The following is a 25001-nucleotide window of genomic DNA, read 5'->3' as shown; positions in this document are numbered from 1 at the left end:
CACTCTGCTTCTGAGGGCCTTAATACACCAGAGCGCTTTCTCTTTTTTTTTCCTCTCCTCCCTCACGTACCTACCTTACCGGCCGTCGTGGACAGTGACACTGACGGTATGTTCCTGATCAAGGGCCGGGTGATTGCATCTCCGTAAGCCCTGAAAAGGGAGGTCACAGAAAGCCTCCTTGTGAAGAAAGCTCCCCTGCCCCTGAGCTAACTGGGACAGCAGATGTCAGAACGAGGTCCCTGTGAGAGTGTTCTGCAGCGCTGCTGTAATGACGTGTGGCAAAAGGCACAAATGTTTTTTTAAAGGAGGACAGATCGAGGCAGGGGCCTCATCAGTCTGAGGGACACCAAGGACAGAAGCATTCCCAACCAGCGGAGGAGCCTGTCTTCCTATTGTGAGGGAAAGAAAGAAAAATATTTGTGTGTGCGCGTATGTGCGTGTGGGTGTACACAAGCGCACGTGTGTACACGTGTTTCAGAATGCACGCTGCGACTTTGAGCCACGGCTGTGTCAGTTATCCTTGTTGCGATGGCGTTGACAAAGGTGTGCTGTTGCTTTCACGGATTTAAAGCCAGATGGTCTTTTTGAATGAGGAATGACTTGAAAGACAATGGGAGAAGTTTCGAAAACGTCCTCTGAATGACACCTGGTGCAGAGCTTTTGTTAATGAAGCCAAGCAGCTAGAGCAAAAATTGTAATAACTTTAAAAAACTTTTTTGTAAACTGAGGAAATTGTTTTGTAAAATGGGGCAAATCATTTCCAAATATTTTACTATTTAATAGATGATAACTGTAGGTTGTATATTTCAAACTATATCTATACAGTGTACAAATGATTAACCCCTGTACAATTTATGATAGGTTTCATTTTTGCAAAATATTGGATATAAACTTCTTAAAGTAATAATTTTTTATGTGTAAATATATGTCTTTATTTTTGGAAAGATAATTCACTCATTTCCCTTAAATTATTATAAATGGAATCATCGTCCAATGGTTATGCCATTGTTCTTGAAATAAATATAATTATTCTCCTACAAAATCAATCAAGAGGCCAAACCTTGTCCACTGTCCAATCTCTTAAAGCTGATTTACTGCTCTGCTCAAATAAACAAATAAAAATAGACTTTTCGCAAAAGCTCCACCATATCCATTACACCAGCCCTCTGTTACCATTATGCATCGGTAGGATTTACAGTACAGGAAGTCAAAATCCCATAGCAGCTGTCGCAAAGAGCAGTGAGATCTCTGTTATTGTCACCATATTCCCAGAATGACTCCCAATATGTATTTAAATCTGGCATCTAATCCACCAATTTAATTGGCATAACAATTCCCCCATTTTCCCCCATCTCAAATGAAATTATCCAGTTGGGTGCTGCACATTGTTGGTGGTTGAGGGGAGTTTCTTCTCTTTGTTGTAGAGTGCTTAAGAGATCGTTAGACAAAGGGTACTATATAAACTTAAAAGATTAGCAAATGTGAGATAATGTATTGTAGCCCGTAAAAAAGAATGTATGAAAATATAGAAGGCTTATTGTACCCTCCCCCCCCCCCCACCTTTTTTTTTTTCTCCAGGAAAATCCGTACATGTGCAATAATGAGTGCGATGCCACCACTGAGGAGCTGGCACACCCCCCCGAACTGATGTTTGACTTTGAAGGCCGGAACCCAACAACATTCTGGCAGTCCACTTCCTGGAAGAAGTACCCGAAGCCACTGCAGGTGAACATCACCCTGTCCTGGAACAAAACCATAGAGCTGACAGATGACATTGTCCTCACATTCGAGTCAGGTCGGCCGGAGCAGATGGTCCTGGAGAAGTCGCTGGACTACGGGCGGACCTGGCAGCCGTACCAGTTCTATGCCACCGACTGCCTGGACGCCTTCATTATGGAGCCCAAGACCGTCCACGAGCTCACGCAGCAGACCCTGCTGGACATCATCTGTACCGAGGACTACTCCCGCGGCTATGTCTGGAAATACGACAAGACCGTGCGCTTTGAGATCAAGGACCGATTCGCCCTTTTCGCCGGCCCCCGGCTCCACAACATGGCCTCCCTGTATGGACAGCTGGACACCACGAAGAACCTGAGGGATTTCTTCACCATAACTGACCTCAGAATTCGGCTCCTTAGACCGGCCACAGGGGCCACCATGGTGGACCAGGACAACCTGTCCAGATACTTCTATGCCATATCTGACATCAAGGTGCAAGGAAGGTAAGCTATCCTGGCACATTTTCTTGGTGGTGCTGTAATGGTTGACATTCCTTTATAACAATGTCATAATCACTCCAGGACTGTGCTTGCTTCCCAACAGTTATGGTGCAATCCACTCCATACACTCATTGTAACAATATTTTCCACAATTATAAGGTCATCACTTCTGGTTTGGTGCGAGTGGGAGCCTATGTAGTGTGCACACAGTTATTGACATACCTTGCTGTGTGACAGGAAATTCAATATTCTCATTTCTGTGCTTGGTTGAATTCACTTTGTAAAACAGATATCCTCACTGTGCAATGCCCACAATTTGTATTTGTGAGTGTGTGTGTGTGTGTGTGTATGTATGGTGTCTATGCATGTGTGTATGTGTGTGAAAAAAAGCTATTATATATTGTTTAAAGTGATATGTTCACAATTGTAAAGCTTGGCAAAAGCGTTTAAACAAGTTGCTCTTCTGCAGAATTCTGTTGTTTGCATGAGTCAAGTAGCTAAGCTTTAGCTATCTTCAAAGAGCCAAGATAAATATGTCTTGAACTAGGACGATAATACTTGGAAGAGGAGGTGCTCTGCTGCCATTTCTGAGTTCGTTTGACAATGAAATAACAAGGTCTCCCAAACAGTTAGTTAGTTACATAGGCTATGTTGGGAATGCACATTTTAAAATGAATGTAGCTACAGTAATAGTATATGGTCAGGCATTGCACAAACTTACATACAGCCTAAAGTTACCTAGCTCTAGCACCCCACTGCTGTCCCCTCATGCATAGCACAGTTAATTGTAGGGATGTGACAAGTCATCAGTTTTTGTAAACGGTTACCATCCCATTTTAAAAACTGTTAACCGTGTAACTGATACTGCTTATGGCTGCTGGGGGTCGTATCTTATTTATATTTTTGGCCATCTTAAAATAGTTTCATTTAATTGTTCAACATTGTAAGTCAGATAATAGCCTAATTGTCAAATTAAGGACATTACATTGACATCGTGCTCACAGATGTCCAGCAGTGTAGAATCGTGTAGGCTACATCCAGGCATGCTGGTTGATTTGCGTGTCATTTTTTAAAGTTATAATTCTTTGTGTTTTCATCCTTCTTCCCTATGTATTCTGCCTGATAGACTTGATTGGCATGAAATGTGAAATCTGCTGCTATCGAGAACTTTATTCCAGACAGAGTTGTGCACTCAAAATTCCGTGGTGAAATTTATTTTAAAATTATGAACAGTGGTCATACTCAATTATAGCCGTAATTTTTGCGTGTCTAAGAATAAACATGGAGTCCTCTGTGAACCTTAAGAAACGTCATACAATACGCCATAAGTGAACCAACAGCTATAGATTTGAAACACACAGAAATGATTTGATAACTGCAGCATTATTCCCTGTGGTGTTTACATTCTTAACCCCCTGAAATAGCCAAAGACTGCTTGTTAGGACTAGCCTGAGGGAAGTTATTACGCGGCTAGAATCGTTCTTTCTTTCTTTCAAACCAATTTCTGTGTTTTCTACCATCATATTCAAATGGAAACACATTCAGCGGAACCAAACTAGCACAACAAAGTTATAGGGCTATCATACAGGCACTAATTCCCTAACAATGTTTTACTGCCAAAGTGGCTTTGTTTTGGTCAAGATGGACTGGGTGATGTCAACTACGGGAGCTCTATGTATGGTATATAATAGTCTACACGATGTCAGTCAGTAAACATATTGAATTCTTAATTTTCTTAATTGCACTATGTCTGCATTTGGTAGCCTGGGGGCATGGCGCTGTGCATCTATCCCAGCTTTAATGTAAGGACATAATTCTTGGGGACAAATGAGGATTTCTGAGATACTGGAGGGGTTGCATCCCTCATGGAAATTACGCATAGCCTATTCTAACCTAATGCATTCAGTGATGCCTACGAGTTTTTGACAAAAGCCCATTTGGAATATGACTGGTAATGACACAGTGCATTTAGGCACAAAGTGGGGCGTGGTTCCAGCAAACGGGCTTAATGCTCTTATACGTGCATAGAGATGTTTACAGCTGAATTTCCGAGGCAATGCATTGTACCACTGCCATGCCTTGTGCATTGCACACAAGGCACATAAGCTGCTTGGCTCCAAAATGCAATTCTGCAAGACACCAAAAGAGCGATTTCCCTTGGGGAGGAAATCTCGCATAATCCATCGGACTTCTATATCCTATCTGGCACTGAGCGAGTCCTGTGAATTCTAAAACTGGGCTTACAGAAGTACAACTCAAAGTAAAATGCTATAGCAATATTTCAGACAGAAAAGTAGGTCAGCACACAAAGGTAAGCACGAGGCCTCTCTCCGCAGCGCGGGCCAAAAACTTGTCTCGTGAAACCGCATCCATTATTCATGGCGGTTTTTCGCTACCGTTTTCCACACTCGGTAACAGAAACCACCGGCTCCACAGAAATGGCGGGGATCAATCTGCACTCCCGTTAGGAGGCAGAGGAACTGGGAGTTGAGACGTGGGGTGTTTACACACCGCCAATGAATAATACATATGGCCATTTGATTCCGATTAACTTGTCCCACATTTTGTTATCTCCCTGCATCAGTGTTTGAAACAGGGCAAGGGAGACGGAATGAAATGATAGTACTTTTTCTAATTACCATGTTACAGACCTGCATGCTCTTGCCCTCCTGTGATCCAATCGATAGCGAGTAATTAAGGCAGGAATGCCGGCTCCTGAAGGACCTCTCAATTGCAAGAACAAGAACAGGCTGCTCTCGGACACTGATGCCTCTCCTGACTTCTCCCCTGAATTATACATCGAAAATTCCCATTATTTCCCCCCTGCAGAATTCCCAGAACCAAGATAAGCAAGGAAAAAACTGAAGTCAAACATTATTTTCCGATTTTGCAGTGAAGAATTGTATATTACATCTTTCCTCCCACTTAAACTGGTGTAGAATGAAGATATTTCCGCATTAAAAATTGCATCTTCTAATATATGGAAACAATCGAAAACAGCATTATAACTAGAGAAGTAAATTCTAAACTTTGTTTTGTTCCATATGAAACCCTCATAAAATAGTATGGGCAGTCAATGTGTCTCATGAATAATCACTAACGTCAAAACCACGGTGAAAATCTGAGCGAGAATAGAATTTCATATTTCTGAGGAAACCCCCCTGAGGAGTAATCAATGAAGGAAAGGTTATGGACCTCAGCAACTTTCACTGCTCCACTATTTGCCAGATAATATTTTAGTCTGCCATTTCCAAAAGGCTACAGAAAAGGTAAATTGGGGGAAAATAGTTGTTGTTTTTTTTGGCGTTGTTACCATATTGTCCTTGGGAACCAAATTCAATTTTACACAAAAAAATCTTTTGTGGAGAAAAAGTAAACAAAATGAACCCTGGAGATACTGTGTCCAACTGGAGGGGGATCAGTAATCACAGACAGCCTCAGTTCCACAGGCTGGTGTGACTGACAGTAACCCTCACTGTGGGACTTGTGCCCTGCAGGGCGATCCGTCCCCATTTACTTCACGGTCAGTAAAGCCATACACACACACGCACACAATGTGCAGATTCAATCAGCAATGATTGAGGATTTACATTCTTAAAATCGGTGCTTTTTGGAGTTCTGAATCTCTACCATTCCCAAAGTGTTCCTATCGTGAACGTTTTGCTGGGTACAACACTTACATTTTGATGTAGGATGCAACCATTTTGCAGTCTCAGTTCAATGAAGACGATGACCCAATCAAATAGAAATGTATCCTTTTGTAATCTGTGTGTCCCTGTGTTGTCTCCCGGGGGCCAGGGCTTGCCTCTGAGAAGATCATAAACTCAAGTGGTTACTCAAGGTATTGCAGTTTTGTAAGCCTTTGGTGCCAAAAAAAGCTAATTTCCCCATTGAAGTCCCCATTAAAAACTATGAATTTACCCTGGCCAAAATATATTATTTTGGACCGTACTTTTTAACTTTTTCACACTCATTCGGTGTCATAGCCTATTGTTTTGATGAAGTTGTTATTTTGATATTATCACTGCCAACATTAATAGTAATAATGTTACCTGTGAAATCGTTCTTGTGTCTATTACTCTCGGTGATGAATCGAATAAATGAAAAATAAATAAAGCTGGCATATATTTCATAAATTAAGATGCTATTATGGTGATTCCACAATATTATTATTTTGACCACATTGCTATTTTGGTATTAGTACTAGCAACCTACTGTTATTAAAATGAAAAATAAATAAATAATGAGAATAACTTATATTTTATTTGCTCTTTATTTTTGAGACAATGTACTATGGTGCTGATTAAGGATTATATACCTGTCAATTACAAAGATCAATGTGACCCATTGCAGCAGAAATATCTTGATGGCTGTCTCCCATAACAAAACTAACCTCAGTCTGAGGCAAGGGACAAACAGCCACAAGCGTATGTCAGTCATATCCAGCTGTCTTGTACGCATGATAAAGTGACCGCAGCAACAGCCATTTTACAATTCATATTTGTCTAGTAGTAACGCAAGCAGCAGTGATAATATCGATTGTATGTCATGGAGCCAATGCAGCTGTTGGTTGCGGTCTGTAAAACTTCATGTTTCCTGTGCACAATATGCTGATGCATTGTAGCAGGGAACCAGTGATGAATGTCCTTCCTGATTCAGAATGGAAGAAAAATTAAAGATTTATTTTTTGTTGCTGACATATATCAGCATCTAGCCTATTTCTCTTCAAGTGTAACAATCCTCAAATTTGGCGATATACATATCAGTCGCTTCCCAGCATTAATGGTGGAAATTTCCGCACGCTCAACGTTTTGGTTTAAGGATGTCTGTTTTGCCTATTGATTGGTGATACAATGATTAATTGTTCAATTACTGTTCCCCCATCCTGGCTGCACATTCAAATGGCTTTATTTGCTGGGGTTGCAATGAAGCCTAGAAATATATGACAGATAATCCATTAGAGTTCTTTCTAAATGTTTTTTTTTTTTTTACGTGCTTTTTCACCTCCACCCTGGTCTTTTACTGTAAAAACTTTGACATGCTGCTGTTGGTTGCACATTTCCCCTTTAGTTTAATATCAACAAATGCATTCCGTTGCAGGAGTCTAATGGTGTTTGTGCCATTTGTTATTGTAATGCAATATTCATTAAAATGGTACAACTGGGGAGCCTGTTAATACGCCTCCCTCAAATTGTTTTTCCTTGTTATGTTTGTGCGGGAGGCTAGTGTTTAAATGTGAAAAGTAGGCCTCGCGAATAAGACACCGGGGACTTGCGGCTCAGGGTTGTGTTTTCATCATGTCTGGAATGACCTCCAGTAAATGTAGCCTAATTAAAGGTTACTGTTCATCACATCCTCAGCCGAGACTCTGGTTACCACGTGGTTTCTGGGAAATGGGACCTTACAATTCCAATGTAGCCAAGATTATATGTACCGGTAATTACATACACAATTGATTCCGACATCCAATTTATCAATCTGTCATCCTATCATACCCGAACATTATTTTCCTTCCAGGTGAAAATATGTAAAAACATGCGCTTCTCCAATGAAAGTCGATCTCTCAGAGCCAAAATAAAGAGTCAATTTCTATTCCACAGAAAACAGCCGTTTAAGCCAGAAGGCGCATTAACAGATTTTAATGGTTAACACAGCCTCACTGATGGTGCTTTACCCGTAAGTCCCTGGGAGATCCACCTTTGATTTATACCTATATTCCTCCTCTGTGATTGATGGCTTGACCCGGTCAACCTGCTCCAGTTGGGATGCCACAAATCTCGGTGAGACTTTACAGTACGTCTCTACTGTCTGCACATGGATTTGCAACGCAGACCTCAACCCCGTTTTATGCGGCCATAGCAGTCGCATCCCTTCAGGCTGAACTTCCTTTGATCTCCCCACCCAAACCCTCTGCGATTGTCTCAACCAAAGACTAATCAAAGCTTTATAGCATCCCTCAGATTAAAGCGGTGGCACGTACATTGCGAGAGGTAAACAACACACAGACTCCTTCAGAATGCTGACTGAAGGCGATGGGGAAGAAAAATCACAGGTTTGCGTGGCTTGATTGATATGGTTTTCACACCGCAAAAGGGTTGTTGTTCTTCAAGTTTTCTGACACACAAACAAACATTCGCCATGTTTATCACAGCTCTCCTCCAAGAGAAGATAGGCACAATAAATTCTGATAGAGAAAACGCATGGGAAACCTTCAAATCTGCCTTTTTTTTCTGCCTTCGTTTCAGCTATCATGGGAATTGACAGATTAAGCTATTAAACGTTACTCTCGTTTGTTCCACCCATATTAAGTTTGTACAGAATTTGTTTTTTTTCTTCACCATTCACCATTTGCCGTGGTGAATGGCGAAGCGGGCATCCGTTCTGTAGTCCTCTAATTGGATATTCACTTCACCAAAAATCAACCTCAGGCTCTACACCTGTGAGCTGTGAGGGTGGGAAAACAAACCCAGCAGAATCCCAGCCCGTTTGATTGACAGCTCCGGAGCATGCACGCTTCCAGCTGGTGTGCAAAGGTCTCCTGGCAGCCTGGTTCCATCATTATTCTTTCATATCCAGCAACAGAGGGGGGCAGGTATATTTTGGCTTGTTCGACCAGATGCGTGTCATATGCCGACATGTTCTGTGCCAATCATCTCTCATCTAGGATGTTTAATTAGCTCACATTTGAGGCTTTGCTTTCAGTAAATAATTAATGGCTGACTGGAGATACATAAACATAAACTCTCCCGCCGGTGAACCGGCTAATGTGAAATGTCAATGTGACCCATTGCAGCAGAAATAAAAGTAACGTTTATATTGGGGATTTTGTTTAAGAAAATGAGTTTTTATACAAAAGCAAACACATTTGTTTTTACAATACACCTGCTCTCCTCTTATAAATGTGAAGCACCAATTTTAATTTCAATAGCGCCATTACCCCTTCAAATTGAAGAAATGCACAGAGTTGTGACAATGAGAAAATTATATATTTCTTTAAATTATGATAAATCATTTCAGCGCCTGAAATGCCTCAGCAGGTTCAACATAAATGTAGCCTGATGTGTGCCTAATGAAAATAAGTCCCAGAGAAATGAAATGTGCCTTACAGTTGATTTAAATGTTTCAATTATCTTCTCAGAAAAAGACACTAAAAACAAACCCTTGCCCTATCCCAGCGTTAACATATTCATCATTCCCACAGTCCTTCTGTGGAAGCATTTTAATTCTTGCCTACAATACCAAAGCCTTTTAGAGCTGCTCCTGTTTATTGTGTGTGTGTGTGGGGGGGGGGGGGTCTTTACCATATTATGTGCCAGGATCAATGCTAGTCCCCCAGTAATAAGCCACATCAATGTCTTGTCATGGGCCCAGCTCTGGCTCCTAGTGATTCCCTACCATGCCTCACAAAATTATAATTTCATTTCCTCTCCATCCATGGGAAACCAGAGCAGGGGAATTAAGTTATGATGTCTTCCCGATACTTTCCTGGGTAATTTAGGAAGCCCTACAGCGTCGACTTTTAAGTGGGATACAAATATTTATGCCAAGACATATTGTGTTTCATTAGAATGGATCCGCACTTGGCCAGGAACAGCTAGAACAGAAAAAGAAAAACTATGGTGTGGGTTGCCTCTGCCCAGGTATACAGAATTTTAAACGCGTACATCTGGAAATCATTTTTCAAGAGATATTTCTTGAGGAACAAAATGAGATCAATTGCTGAGATTTCCCATTTGCTTTAGGTTTGCTAGTACCTTCCTGCGGTTTGCCTCATGAAAATTATGCTTTGCGCTCATGGCAAGTTTTTTTAATCAGGGTATGTACAGCTATGAACAGTTTGCTATGAGAACAAGCAGATGCCTGGAAAACAGCTGCCAATTTGCCTCAGGCTTCATGTTGCACAACATATAATGCAATTTAAAAAAATATATACAGTACATGCATAAAGTTGCATATATGGGAATGGGACTGCTTTGTTTATGTGCCACTGTATTAATTGACGGTTCATGCCTCTTCATATTTTCATATTGGCCGACTAAATTTTTTTTTCTTATTAAATGGTGTTACTGTTACCTTGCTTCTGGTAAGTGAGGCTTTGTGAACCCATAATGGGTGGGTTCAGCATCCTGTCAATCGTAAGTTACTATGAACCACTCAGTAGACTTAACTGGAGTCACTAGTGGTATGTAATAGCACCACCTACAGTATTTCTGGGTTCACAGGCATCCACTTGGCATACTGTATGTTATATACAGCTTTAAGTGTGGGTGGATCAGAGTTGTCAGAGCTCAATGGCACAGAATTGCAATGTCTCTGGGTTATATCCCTCACAATGGAGCGGCAGCCCAAATTCCCAGTGAGTGAACTAGGCAGAGCCACAACACCATCTATATTCACCTCTCCAATTCTCACACTCCCCAGTTCAATCTTGTGTGTGGCGTCTAGCCCAGGCTTAACTTTCCCCCCGTGTCCAGATCTGGTCCGTGTGTAACCCGCCACAAAAAAACATCACTAATGATCTCATTTGCAGAGATGAAAGCAAGCGGGTGGCTGTGATTTTCAACATTGATTTTTATTCCGCTGCTCCTTGATATTAGTAGCGCGTACAGTTGAGCCAAGATAATTGAATTTTTATGTCTTGTCTTGGGTCAGGGCTGGAGGGGTCGGTGTGATGCGAATGACAAGTCTCCTATGTGCTCACTTTAACTCAGAATTAGAAACTGTGCAGTGCCTTGAGACAGCACGTTTAAACTCTGCAGTGAAACTGAAGCTGCACATGCAGTAAAATCTGCTAAGTGTTCAAATCAGACTGCCGACAGTTGTTTTGTTTTGGCAGGATCTCGAGCCATCAGCACACTTTGGCTTTGTGCATAAGATCACTGATGAGCCGCCTGAATCATTAATGCATGACACTGCAAGAATTGTGCTGGGATTTATGGTTATATTACGTAGTTTTTCCTGGGGAAACCACTGTGCTGTGTTCAGCTGAAGTGAAGTGTCGGGCAACTAGTTTTCATTATTGGCGTTGAGACCCAGGCAATATCAAGCAAAGCCATAAATTATTAGTGGTGAGCGAGTACTGCATTATCTGTATCTGTATACATTCAACCGACTTCATTATATTTACCCGTATCCATACTCGTAAGTGTACTTAACCCGGAAGTGCGCAAGATTTCGTTACGTTTTGTGATTGGTTGGATATTTCAGTTTTTTAATTTGTTTAAACAAATGTCTGCATTTTTATTTTTATTTTTTTAGGTTTCAGGTTTTAGGTTTTTTTGTTTGTTTCTTTATTTTTTGTGAAAAGAATCGGAGAGCGGACTGGTGGCAGTGCAGCCAGCAGATACAGGACCAGAATGTGGGTTCACAGCTGAAAGTTCTATAGTTTGAAGGAGGGAGAATCATGTCATATTTTCTATAGAACCAGCAGGCTTGTTCGTAGCTGAAGTGGTTTTAATTTTCCAGAACAGGAAGGGTTTGTGAAATGGAATTTCTACCATTTTTCTCGGGTGAGGAAGTTCAACAAGACAGGATGGACTGTGCTTGAAAACTGTAGAGAATCTAGGTCTATGCGTGGGAGTCTTTTCCCAAGGAAACCACAGAAATCTTCACTCTCCCTCCAAACGTTCTCTGGAAGGGTCCTGAGTGCACTGGCCACTGGGCTCCAATGATAAGCACGGCAAACGGGTTTTTATAATATTTCATTTTCAAAATTATTTTTATGTGAAGTTGAGACTTGATGTGGAAAAAGCTTGACTAGCTACAACACTGTATTTGTCTTGCCTCCAACCAGTCAGATCTCTTCACAGCAGTGAATGGTGTGCCAGTTTTTACACCTAGGCCACATCTAGGTGAGAATCTGTGACACTCGCTCAGCAATCTTTGAAGGCTGATTTCTGAAAACCACTTATTTCAGATGCATGTTATTTAACAAGCCATATCTCCAAAACGGATTGGTAAATCCCAACAAGTGACACCTCATTTTGTTGCTCTGATCTCATAGTTTTACATCAAATGATAAACAAAAAGGTAAGAGTCATAAACAAAGTCCCAGACAGCTGTTAGAGTATGATGTGACTAATTTGGCCATCACCGAGTCATGCACATGTGAGGAAAACTGGCATGTACAGCAACTCCGGTGGTCCCTATTAATCTTGCACTTAGAGCCATTGTCATGGTGATGTATTTAACACCAGTGCATAGTCTCTGTTCCTAGACTGCAGGCGGGCTTTTCACAAAGTGATTAAGAGTCACTATTCATGGGAAGATATGAGACATAAGTTCCACTGTGTAAACCCTCCAATGCAAAAAGGTATCAACTTTAGCCAACTGAGGAAAATAATGGTTACGTGTGGAGAAATGGCAAATACATGTTCACAGCTGTTCGTGGCTGCCCTGTGCCCACCTCAGTAGCCATGTAACCAATCGTCTGCAAGCTTCTGCCGAAGACTCATTAATGTGTGGTTTTATAATTACATTAAAATGTTGTCTCGTATAACACTAGCATCTTTTTTTGATTAGCTAACAGTTTGGGGCTGACATCTTCCATTTAGTTGATGAGCAGTAATTCAAGGCAGCAGATTTGATTGCAGTAACACCTGCTTTAGTAATTAAAATTTGTTTATGATTAGTATTCATTGCCATCTTCTTTGCTCAATTAAGGACCATAATTCATTGGTTCAGTTCAATCTTAAATCTATCTGGTTGCTCAATCACAGAATTGTCTATTGGTGTAAGCTTGCAATAACATTTGCACTTTGCCATAGAAAAAAAGTTATTTGTACAAATGTTATATACAACTGAGTTATAGGTTGTTTCAATTGCAGAGAGATTTGTTACAATCTCAGATTAGCAATCCCACAGGTGTAACAACAATTACACACATGAGCAAAGAACTGTGTCGAAGCAAATAGTGATATTTAAATAAACAGAAATGTCAAATGTTAAAGGTTTAAAAATTAGATAAACAGAATTCTTCTCTACTCACATATTACCTTAGTGAATAAAGCCTTCCAGAAAAACCTACTCAAGAAGGACAGACAGGTGCACATTTTCAACTCCTCAGAGAGAGACAACTCAAGAGAGATGCTTAACACCCTCACCTCTTAAAATAAACCAAACACCAGTACGGATTTGGAGAAGCAGCAATCTCATTAAAATGCCACCAAAAATAGATTTATCTGTGTTCTCTTGTGCGTCTGGGTGCATAAATAGTGTCTGGCTTTAGTGGAAAATTCATTTTTCTTTTAAGAACAGACACTATGTGGGCAGTGAGCGACCTATGTAAAATAATTTTGGACATCTCACTGAAGAGATTTCTTCATGGGAGTATAAAAAAGAGCCACACAAGTATTTTTTCCTGTAGAGAAGACTTTGGTTGTTTGACAGAGGGTTCTTCTGAAACACTAAACAGGACTGGGATTGTAATTCTCTATTCAAAACTGAGTGTTACAGGCTGTAAGAGATGCTGGACATGCCTGGCGTGCCAAGTGAGAGAAAAATCTTCCCTCAGATGGGCAGTCCACTTGTGTTAATGCTGTCAGGAAAAGAAAATGGAAAAAACAACAACGCAAAACTTAAATGCAGACTTATTGTCCTTCATCTTTCATGAAAATTTATTCTGATAGCAAAGCAAACATTTTTGGTGCCTTTTTATTGCATTTTGTGTCACGGATTTCATTTCCCACAAGCTGAAATGGTAAACCGAAGTAGCCTAAATGTTTTCACATCCACGCAGCCAATCGGAATCCCATTACTGTGAGGGTCACAACCCCATTCCACAGGCTTGCGTGGTGTTGTGACTACTCACTTCTTTCAAATGAAAATAAATTGTCCGTTAAAAAATAAATAAAATTACCCGCCTCTCCACTTAACTAAAAACATTTGAACTTTTGGCAGTTGTGTCAGAAAGGGTGAAGAGGTCATATATTTTTGCACAGAAGTATAGAGCTGTCAAATATATCCTCTATATCAACATTTGAATGTGAACAGAGGCCCCCACATGGGCAATTTTGCATGTGCTCTGACCTATATTGACACCATCTTCAGGGCCCGGAGCAATATCTTTTGAAAGCATCAAACAGAAAACAAAGCATTTAGGCTGGCGATAAATATTAATTTCCAACAGAGAGGTGTTAATTTGAATGCGGCACACACATACGCACACAGTAGATAAGGAGAAATGTTCATTGTTGGAGAACCCTGGAGGATGATGCCATTAAAGCTTTATTGAATAGACTTACTGCATTACCAGTTCAAGCTCTGCCCTGCAGTGTCTCCCCTGGTAATAGGGGTGGAATGAGAGCCATGGGTTTCTTATTTCAATTTAACAATGCCAGCGGCAAAAACCCAGTGTCCCTAAGGTTTCCCCCTCTTCTGCCTGGGACCAGCTGCTGGATAATGGCAGGTTTTTTTCCTGGTTTGAGGAAACCTGTAGCTAAAATGGCTAAACACATTTTAGAAAGTTTAGCCCTTGCTGCTGAAGCGAGCACAATATAAATAACTGCCCGGTGTTCTGCAAATGTTGTCACATCGTTGTATCAATCCGCTTCTCAATAACGTTGAAAAAAGGGCTTAAGGTGTCAGCCTTAGTTTGTTTGTTATTGTGTAGTTCATACAAATAGTTTTAGCAGAAAATGAACTTGAACCAGAGACAGCGCTCAAAAGAGACTCATTCAGGTACAAGGTTAATTTTCAGCATAGTGACATGCCCCAAGGTCTGGTTGAAAGTGATTGTGTCAATACCGACTGTGGCCAGCACATAATTAGACGCAGCGGTACCCAGAGGGCTTCAGAGGGCTTCTCTGGTCAGTCATGCACCAGCAGTCTGCCTGCCATGAAGGGGTCTCATTCAGCAAAATGACTGTGCATCTCAGGCGTTCCACTTTGGGAGATGGTAGAAAGTTGGGCATGAAAATCTCAGTGCTTGGCTGGGGGAATAGACCGAGCGCTTGCAAACAAGTTGAGGGCCTCCTTTGCCAATTTATGAACCAGTCGGGTTCAGATAGAGTTTTACTTACTCGTAAATTACTCCATTTGCCCTGTAACGTTTATTGCATCTTTTAGAAGTTTGTAGTCAGTAATTGTTCTGGGCCAGTTGCTTGATCTGCTTGAACACGGTTCCATATGAAACACTGAGGACCAGATTTAGTAGATGATTGTGACTGCTTTTTTAAATCCAAAGGCTGTCCCTGCAAGGTTGCAATATCTATGTCCGACTATGGTCGCACTTGGTAAAAAGCACTATTAGAAACTCTATTCATGCATAGATAAATATTATTATGAATATGTATATCTGGGGGTGAACGTGATAAAACTAGGTGGAGATTTTGTAATTTAGGCCAATTAAGTATTCAGTGGAATTTATTCAAGCATGCCTTAATTGCTATTCTCTACTTTGTGTGTGTATTTTAAGAACTGAAAGCATCCACTTTCTATAAAAGGTATGGTAATAAGGTGTTCTCACTTCCAAACATGGCAGCAGCCATCAGAGCCGGGAGAAAACACAGAGGGCAGAGGAAAAACAGAATAAGACAGGAGTGGCTCTTTCGTGTAAATTATGAAGCTAAACAATAATCACATTACTGGACGATATACACTTACTGAGCACTTTATTAAGAACACCTGTACACCTAATTATTAATCAGCTAGTCATGTGACAGCAGTGCAATGCATACAATCATGCAGATACAGGTCAGGAGCTTCAGTTGAAGTTCACATCAACCATCAGAATGGGGAAAAATTTTGATTTAAGTGACTTTGACCATGGGATGACTGTTGATGCTGCACAGTGTGGATTGAGTATCTCAAAAACTGCTCATCTCATGGGATTATTGTGCACAACAGTCTCTAGAATTTGTAGAGAATGGGGGGGGGGGGGGGGGGGAGAATAATAATAATATCCAGTGAGCAGCAGTTCTGTGGGCAGAAATACCTTATTAATGAGAGAGGTCTGAGGAGAATGGCCAGTCTGGTCAAAGTTGATAGGAAGGTGACAGTAAAGCAAATAACCTCAGTGGTATGCAGAAGAGCATCTCTGAACACACAACACTCAAACCACTAAGTGGATAGGCTTCAGCAGAAGAAGATAAGTCTTTTAAAAAAAAGTGCTCAATGAGTGTATAGGATTAACCTGCACCCAAATATCAAATTCCCTGCCAGCTGTGGTGATGTTGCTCCTAACTCTACCATTCCTTGTGTCCAGATCGAATACTCTATGGATGCAGAAATGTCATTTCCAAGTTGTTGGATGCTTTGTCCAAGTGATTTCCATATATTACATTATATTACATGTTATTTAGCTGGTGCTTTCATCCAAAGTGACTTGCAGTTGATTAGACTAGACAGTGGATATTGTTTTACGCACTTTTTATGTGTGCTTCCTACTACAGCATTGTAAATGAGGGTGTTTAAATAATTTGATCATGTAATTAGAACTAGAAGTAAATCAGCGCCACAGTATGAGCAAATAGCTTTTTGCTGCAACTATTTCATTATGGTGCGTTGCACAGTAATTGTTCATATTTGTACAGTTAACTTATTAATGCCTCTGTCTAAAACTGAAATGAGCTTTCCATGTAGAATTGGAAGGATGTTTGTGACTGACAGTGGAACATAAAATGCTAAATAGGGAGAGGAGGCGTGGAATGGCTGCCTGAGGCTGTGAATTTAGTTAAGGAACATTATCCAACCAGAATTCATAGAGGAATGAAGGTGAATAAGTTTTTTCGTGCCATAACTTGCCTGCTTCTTTAATGGTCATTGTTTATGTCTGATAAAATTATCTCTGCAAAATATGTGTGTATTTCTGTATTGGTGGCTGTAAAATGTTACAAACCATTGAGACATTATTATGTTAAAGAGTTGGGTGTTTTTTCATTCACCACTATACTGTTATTCCCCATCAAAACAATTATCTTTGTTGTGGTCAATGTGCACTAGGATATACCTTTTCCATGAGATGAAACAAGCAACAGGTTAGATTGCTGAAATATTAGAGATCTGTGAATTTTAGCCAAATTACAGACACTATGTGCAAATCGTACCTTCTGAGGGAAATCTTTTCATTAATGCTGTTCACATAAACCCATGCAGACTGCAGAGTCATTTTTTAAACCTCAAGCACATCAATCCTTTCGGCATTTTTTTACACGCAGTACACTGCATCCATAATGGACCCACATTCATGCTTCATGAATTTAGCGGACAATAGCAATACATCAAGCCATTGGTTACGTTCATAATCAAGGCTAACCTCAAAACCAGTGTGTTGCATACAAGTGTATCCCACTGAAATAGGAGTATTATTATTTTAATATAGATATTTATGGGGCTGGTTCATGCATTACATTTTCTTCATCCTAAATTCTGGATAGTTACATATAACATTTTTGTCTTTTCGTAAACAAATTATTGTTCTTTCCTGTATCCTGTAATCCCGGGATAGCCGCTTTCTATGTGCACTCCATTTCCCTAGTGCATCTGTCTCTTTCCATTCACAGTGTCATTTCACCAATGTCTGCATAGTGCAGAAGACTTCCCGTGAAAGAATTTGGAAACATCCGGAAAGTGTCTAAAAAATACATGCATAATGTTTCAGTTCTAAGTGCAATGCTGTAAGCAATATGTACACACACTGCATATGACTTTCACATTCCATACCAGCAAACTGTTGCCCCCAAGGGGAAGTTAGGATATCACAAACATACAATGAAGTTGCATACTAGTATACTGGCATACTGTGTCAAGGGCTAGGTCTTAATAGTTTAAGGGGCCTGTTCAACGACAAGTCAGATCATTACCACATGTAAGTTATATCTACATACCACTGCTTAATCATTCACTTGATGCACATAAGGGTAAGCAAGCTTTACATGCTTACTTGCAGTAGAAAGAATACAGGTTTTAAATAGATTTTTAATCGTCAAACAAGCAAAAGGCCTCTAAGCTCTTCTTCACAAGCCTCATTCTGCTTTTATTTATCATTTTGAACAGCTTGGCACTGTACCAACAACTTTCCCCACTGGCACTAGGCAAAGACACAAATAAAGGCCTGGGTAGTTTCTCTCTCCTCTTCTCCTTGACAATGCTAATGACTAGTTCTTTTTATATTGTTTTCACACAAAAGTGACCTTTTCCATAATCCTTTTTCCTTCAACTGGGAAAAGTGCATGTGAGCTTTCCCTCTCTAAGAAGAATGCATTTGGAGTAGAGCCTGGCCAATATATTGGATGACCGAGGGAGGGGGTTAGGGTATCTTAGATAACTAATTAAATAGGCACATTACAGAATATGCAATATAAAGCATTTTCAATTACTTGAGACAAACTGTGAAAGTAAGAATAGCAATTTGATTACAATGCTTTATGAATACAGGATAATTAGTTTTACAAAAGTAGGAAAGTTGAAGGCCCACTCAGTAATTGTTGTTGCTAATAAAATGCTAATGGCTTGTAATAAGCAAAAAGAAGAAGATATGTTACTATAGTATAAAATGACTCTCCAAATAGGGATAAATTATAAAGATCCCCATTAAGAGTGCTAAATAATGTTAAATAAGAATTGGACTGCCATTTCCTTATGCATCTTCTGTCTTTCCACATTTAATTCTCCTTCTTTGTTTTTGATTTCTGAAATTATAGTCTTTATACAGCTCATCATAATGGAAATTAACGAATCACTCGCACTTTGGGTAATTGAAAGGAATAGTTACTTGCCACTCAGCCTTCAACAGAACTGCGTGTGGACGTAACAGGATTAAGCATTCCAGTGAGGAGTGACAACCGTATTTAGATATTATTGCAAATGTATGTCGAACACATTTCTGTCCCCAATCTCCACCTAACTGAAAGCATTCTTTCCTGCCTTTTCATTGACAGGTGCAAGTGCAACCTCCATGCCAACAGCTGCGTCTTTGACAAAGAAAGGCTGGCGTGCGAGTGTGAGCACAATACCACGGGCCCTGACTGTGGCAGGTGTAAGAAACACTACCAGGGCCGAGCGTGGAGTGTGGGCTCCTACTTGCCCATCCCCAAAGGAACTGCCAATATCTGTGAGTACCCATCAACACCACCCCTCCCCACCCCCCAAAGCACCCCCCCTCAGACTACATGTCACCTCTACTGCCTCAAAATCCGATGTGGACACAGCAGCAATAATGGCATGGTACGTGTAATCCACCGTAGCTTTCCATTCCGGTAATAGGCTCCCTCTGCCTTTTCTTCCTTTCTGCTTTAGTCTCTTAAGGAGAAATACAAAAATAAACGGTTTACCAGATGAGCTCCCTGGTGTGCAAAAGGGATTGTGAATAATATCATTCCCTTGCTCCATTTCACACAACCTCTGTAAGACAGGAGGCTTCTGCCTGAATCCCTACCCTAATCTTTGGAGGAGTGGGGGCCACATTTCATCTAATCCCTGTGATTTCGGAAGGGTCCTTCAAATTTAAATTTGGAGTCACAACTCTCCCTATGATTCTAGCATGGGGGCTGTTTTGACTCACTTTCAGCAACTGTTTATGAATAAAATGTAAGATTGTGGTGAATAAAACCACAGGCCTGTGTTTCAACACTCCAAACCAAAATGTTCCAGCTACTTTGTAAATAGGCTTTTCTGCAGTCAAAGAGTTTAACAAATCCTGAGAACCATGTCCGAAGTATCTGCAACCAAACAAAGTACTTGACAAATATTATGAGTTGGCTTGGAAATTGATTAGAAGTAAGACCAAGAATGCTATTGCTAGTTGAAGACAGACTGCATCTTTCTCCCAGATACATGTGTGTTCAGGGCACACGGTGCATTTCAATTCTGGGGAAAAAACACATAAATTCTCACACCTTGAGAAAATGTCTTGCCATCACCATGAAGGCCCTGGCCATGGGTGGATGCAACCTTCAAAAGCCACAGATTGAAATTGTTGGATGAACATCCACTGCTCCAAGGAAGATATATTCCTGCACACTTCAGCTTTGTTTTGAAGGAAAATAACTTATTTCCCTTCTAGCGGAATGGTATTTATTAACGTCTCTGCAAGGCACCCAATTGGAGATTATGGTTTTGATTGACAGCCTGTTATTAAAAACCTGGCTACAGGGCTCATCTGAGCTCAATGGATGGGGCTCAGTGGAACCTTATTAAGTGCAATATTATGACTTGTTTTCAAGAGACATAGTATGTAATAATGTCGCAAAAAAAAGATATTGACGTGACTCTCACATCAGGGGAATAAAGCTAATGCTAGTCTTTGTTGGGAAATATTCTGGACAGGATCTGTCATTCTGAAACAAATCACTGGCTCTTGTGACATACACTACCCTGGGAGAAAAGAGACATATGGCTCCAAATAAAGACAGATTAGTTTAAAACAAAAATAAAGTGCTTTGCTTGTTATGATCATTTATCAACTCAAAATCAAGTCCACTTTTATAAATAATGTGTGTGTGTGCATGTGTGTGTGTGTGTGAGACAGAGAAAGAGTGTGAGTATGTGTGTGTCTGAGCGAGAAAGACTTTAAATATGTGGAGTTAATATGAATACCCCTATTTTATCCGTCTTAGCACATGGTCTAAAGCACAACGCGACCCACTTTTCTAGTTTGAAGACAGATAGTTCAAGCAGGTGCAAGGTTCAAAAGGGCGCAAGTTAGTGGCTTAATTAACTGGTGTGTCTTAGGTGCAACGTGATAAACCAATCAGTGTCTTCTTTCATCCCCTTTAAAGCCACCTGTGTTTTGGCCCTTGGTGTATTGCTAATATATTGGCACATTTAGAAAGACAAAAAGACTCATTTACCTGTAGGAAAATACCTGCTTGTGTGCATGTCCATTTAAATTGGAGCAATGTGGAGCAATTTTGTTTTCATCTCAGATTATTTTAAAAGGTTTTAGTAATTTGTCAGTTAGTTCTCATTTCTTCAGTTAGGGAGTAAAAGCTCTGACCCAGAGATTCACTGAAAAACATTGCAGTGCTTTAAGGTGATTTAAGATGTTCAAATAAATGAAATTATGTTTTCTTCACTGGACAAACTTTATTAAATAAAAAAAATAAATAAATAAAAAACATTCCATCTGCTTATGGCTGTAGCTCTTTTACAAACTGATTCTTTTTTGACCATGCTGGTGGTGCATTTCACTTCATTAATTGGACATGCAGTTCACCATCATGCCTTCTAAAGTCCTGTAATGCGCCCTTGTTTATGTCCAATACATCCATAACGTTTGGCAATGTTATGCAACACACAACATGCCACAAAGAATATTCTGGCCATCTGAGGGTTGTATTGTAATGTTCCAACCAGACTTATGCAAACATCTAAAGCATATCAGGTACTCCAAAGTCTCTGTAATGTGTGTGTGCTTCGTATGTGTTTTAAAAATGGTAAGTCAATCAACACAGAAGGGCTGGACCTACTCACTGATCTTTTTTACGGTAATCTTTTACAATCGATTACTTTGACTTGTTGAAAGAGCAGCACCTGGCGCATGGAATCTATGGCCGATGTAAGCCAACTCTGCTACTGCTAGTTTTCTACCTATGTTCCTGACAATGCTATAACGTTATGTTATTAAGATCAGGAGGGACACAAGGTTATTAGCCAGTGGGATGTGGGTAAAGACAACGATAAAATTAATTGATTATTGTAAAAAGTTAAAATAATAACATTTTCAATTTCTAATCGCTTGTTAAAACTACTGTAGCTTTCTAGCTTCCGTCCCTGTAGTGGACAAGACAGCCATGAAACTAGGAAACGTGAGCTTGCTGGCTTGCTAAGTAGCAAGTAATAGGTTCTTAATTGGAGGTGTTCTTAACTACCTAACAATTAATTAAAAATGAAGCAACAATTTGAGTGCAGGATCAAAATAACGACACGGTCATTTGCTAGTTAAATCTAGCTTTCTAGTTTCTGTCACTGAGGAGACAGGAAAGCAGCTCGTCAACCCCGCTGGTCAGGAACTGCGAGTTAGGTCGGCTGGCGGCATTACCCCTATAGCTGGCTAGCTACCAACAATAGGTTTTGAGTTGCTACCAAACATTAGTTATCATGCCAAGCAGCTATGGTTGCTAGCGCCAACTGAACAAATAAACAGTTAAGCAATATTTAGCAACATTTGCTAAGAGCTAGTTAAAACTAGTTTCCTACCTAACTTCTGTCAGTGTTCAAGACAGATGACAGCCAGGATGATTGGCAGGACATTCATCAATGCTAGTAGCCAGGAAATGCAAGTCATGACTAGCAAGCAAGAAATAGATTCTTAATCAGAGGTATTCTTATTGAGCAAACGTTAGCTAAATATCATAATATCGCAATCCCGGCTAAATTTAGCAGTAGATCATTGTTTTCAATGATTTTCACAGTATTCCATTGATTTATTATTGTGAGTGCCTCTTCTGTTTTCACTGTATATACTCCTTTCTTTTGTTCGAATTTTGTAGAACGTAGCTTGACTTGATGAAGCTTAACTGCATTTTGTGTTGTTACAACTTGCTTTCATTTCCATAAAGTAATTTTACCTATTCAGAAAATGTAGTGGATGCATTGTTTGAGCTATTTGCAGGCTATGTTCGTAATTGATCTGCGGGGAGCAGCTAGAAAAAGTAGCCCAGGGCTTACCGGCCAATGGTACTTTTTTTCCCCTCAGTGATGCCTGGAAGGCTGTTGCTGCCTCCAAGGCTGAACAGCAGGTCGGCCAGTGGGTTGAGCTCAGCCAACCACAGATGATGTGTATCTTCTTCAAAGGCGGGTTTTCTTTAAAGTATTTTTTATCACATCTACAGCATGTTACTGAGCTAGCTAGTTAATCTGTCAGTATTAGTTTTCTAGTTCTAAAAGCCGCTGCCTTCCAGGCTTCACTGAGGGAGGGAAAGTACCTTGGCAGCTTACGGCAGATTGATATTGCTGTGCTGCGGCTTTTGCCTGAATTGGCAAACCATTGGCCATGAGTAACCAACCTGTTGAATGGTCTTACCATTTTATATTTATAAATCTTTCACATTATAATTTTGATATTTTTATACATGTTTGTGCAAGGCCCTGTATGTATAACAGACAGATGCACATCCACCTAAGGAGGCACATTACTATTTTAATATTGCACCTTTAAAATAGCAATTAAATAAAACAATTATAATTTTTAAAAAATAGAAAAGAAATAGCAATGAAACTGCAACGTGACTTCAGAACAGGTTATAACAAAAAGTCTTTCAGCTGAAAAATAGCAAAATGGCAACTATTACCATCACCACCCCTCTTTCTAAGAAAACCACCTACATGGGTGCAAGCTCTGCTGAAAAAACAGCTCAAGCTAGATTTTGAAACAGCTGATAGTTGGTTGACCAGTTCAGACCAGCTCCATATTCAATATGGTTTGACCAGTGCAAGCTATGTTTTGAAACAGCTGGTAGCTGGTAATATTAAGTTGGTCATTGCTGGAATTTACACCAGGGATGTAATTTGCTTTTTTAACAGCATAGCTCCTGGATAGGAAAATGATGACTGCTTAGATCTGAAACAAGCAAAGGCACTTGCATTTGGGAGTTACTGCTACATTGCGTTGACTCAAAGATAGAACCAAAAATTTGTATATTTCTCTGTGTATATCAGGTTCCAGAACAAATTAAGCTGTTGACGTTATGCATTTCTTTATGGGGATTGCACAGGGCACCTGTTTGTGACCAAAATTCTATGGTAAGCTTTACATGTGGGAAACATAGCTACAACTATTATTCAGTTAATACAGATGAGAAACCTGTCATTGTGACATTACAACATTGAGCTAAATAGATCATTAAACTGTAGCTTGCTTTGCACCATTGACCTTTAAATAAATTACATTAGTTATTAGCGTTACATATTTAATTCCTGGCAGTTTACATGGAGACAATACTAGGGAAACAAACTAGCAACTAATGAATCTCATGAAAAATGTCATGAAAAAGTGCCAGGTCCTTTCCATTTTATTGTCCTTTTTTTGTACCCCTTGTAGCTGACCTTGATGTACGGATTGAAAGAATGATACTGAAAATAGACAGACAGAGGCAGGCAGACAGGTAGAAAAATAGAAACAGCACAGAGATTGCATCATTTACCAAAAAAAGAGCCCTTCATCTAATAATTCAGGAGGAAATGTAATTTCTGTCTCACCAAGTGGGCCACAGTGACGGACAGAGGAGTGGACATGTAAGCAGGGAATTGGAAATTGCTCTCTGCCGGAGCCGATATTTCCCTCTGCGCTCAGAGAACGTTCTCCGAGGGCTAGAGGGGGGAGGAGGAGAGAGGAGTCAGTCGGCAGTGTTACCCTGACATCCCACGTTCCAGCCTGCCCTTGCTTTGGATATTGGTCATGTCAAGAAACAATCCCCCTTAATCTTGTCACAGGCAACAATGTAATCAGAGCATTCAACGGTCCATAGGGTCTAACACTCATCAGTGAACCAGACTTCTGTCTGTTAGGAATAAACCTGAAAATTAAAAGTGCATTTCTTCAACTTGCTGACTGCAATATTCTGTCACACATTTCAAATGCTTCTTCCACTGTTTCTTTTTCTTCCTGAAATGAAGATGTGTGAGAACTGGAGAGTGTCAATTACTGTTAGTTCCTTTTTAATTATCAAAGAACAAATGTGCCTGTGGCTTTTACCTCACCAAACAATCAAATAACCCCCCCCCCCCCCAACACAACAACACTCTTGACAGCATTTAGCTAGCTTCATGGAGATAATAACAATAAATTCTGCACAAATGTCTTGCTAAGTGGTGCAAAGTGCCCCTGCGGTTGGGCCCTTGTAA

At 40.2% G+C, this 25001-nt stretch overlaps 1 protein-coding gene across 3 annotated transcripts in view; it reads left to right on the top strand.

Annotated features, from left to right (window-relative positions):
- LOC133129246 (netrin-G1) overlaps positions 1-25001 on the top strand; it is an 84647-nt gene that overhangs the window by 37606 nt on the left and 22040 nt on the right. For all 3 annotated transcript variants that reach the window (XM_061243206.1, XM_061243203.1, XM_061243205.1), the window contains exons 3-4: positions 1579-2222; positions 19097-19269. In XM_061243206.1, coding sequence (XP_061099190.1) covers positions 1579-2222; positions 19097-19269 — 817 coding nt within the window. The remainder of the gene's footprint in view (positions 1-1578; positions 2223-19096; positions 19270-25001) is intronic.

The sequence above is a fragment of the Conger conger genome, chromosome 5 (genome assembly GCF_963514075.1).
Source record: "Conger conger chromosome 5, fConCon1.1, whole genome shotgun sequence".
Classification (NCBI taxonomy): Eukaryota; Metazoa; Chordata; class Actinopteri; order Anguilliformes; family Congridae; genus Conger; species Conger conger.
Note: the sequence above shows the minus strand (reverse complement) of the source record. Positions and strands in the feature narration are given on the sequence as shown.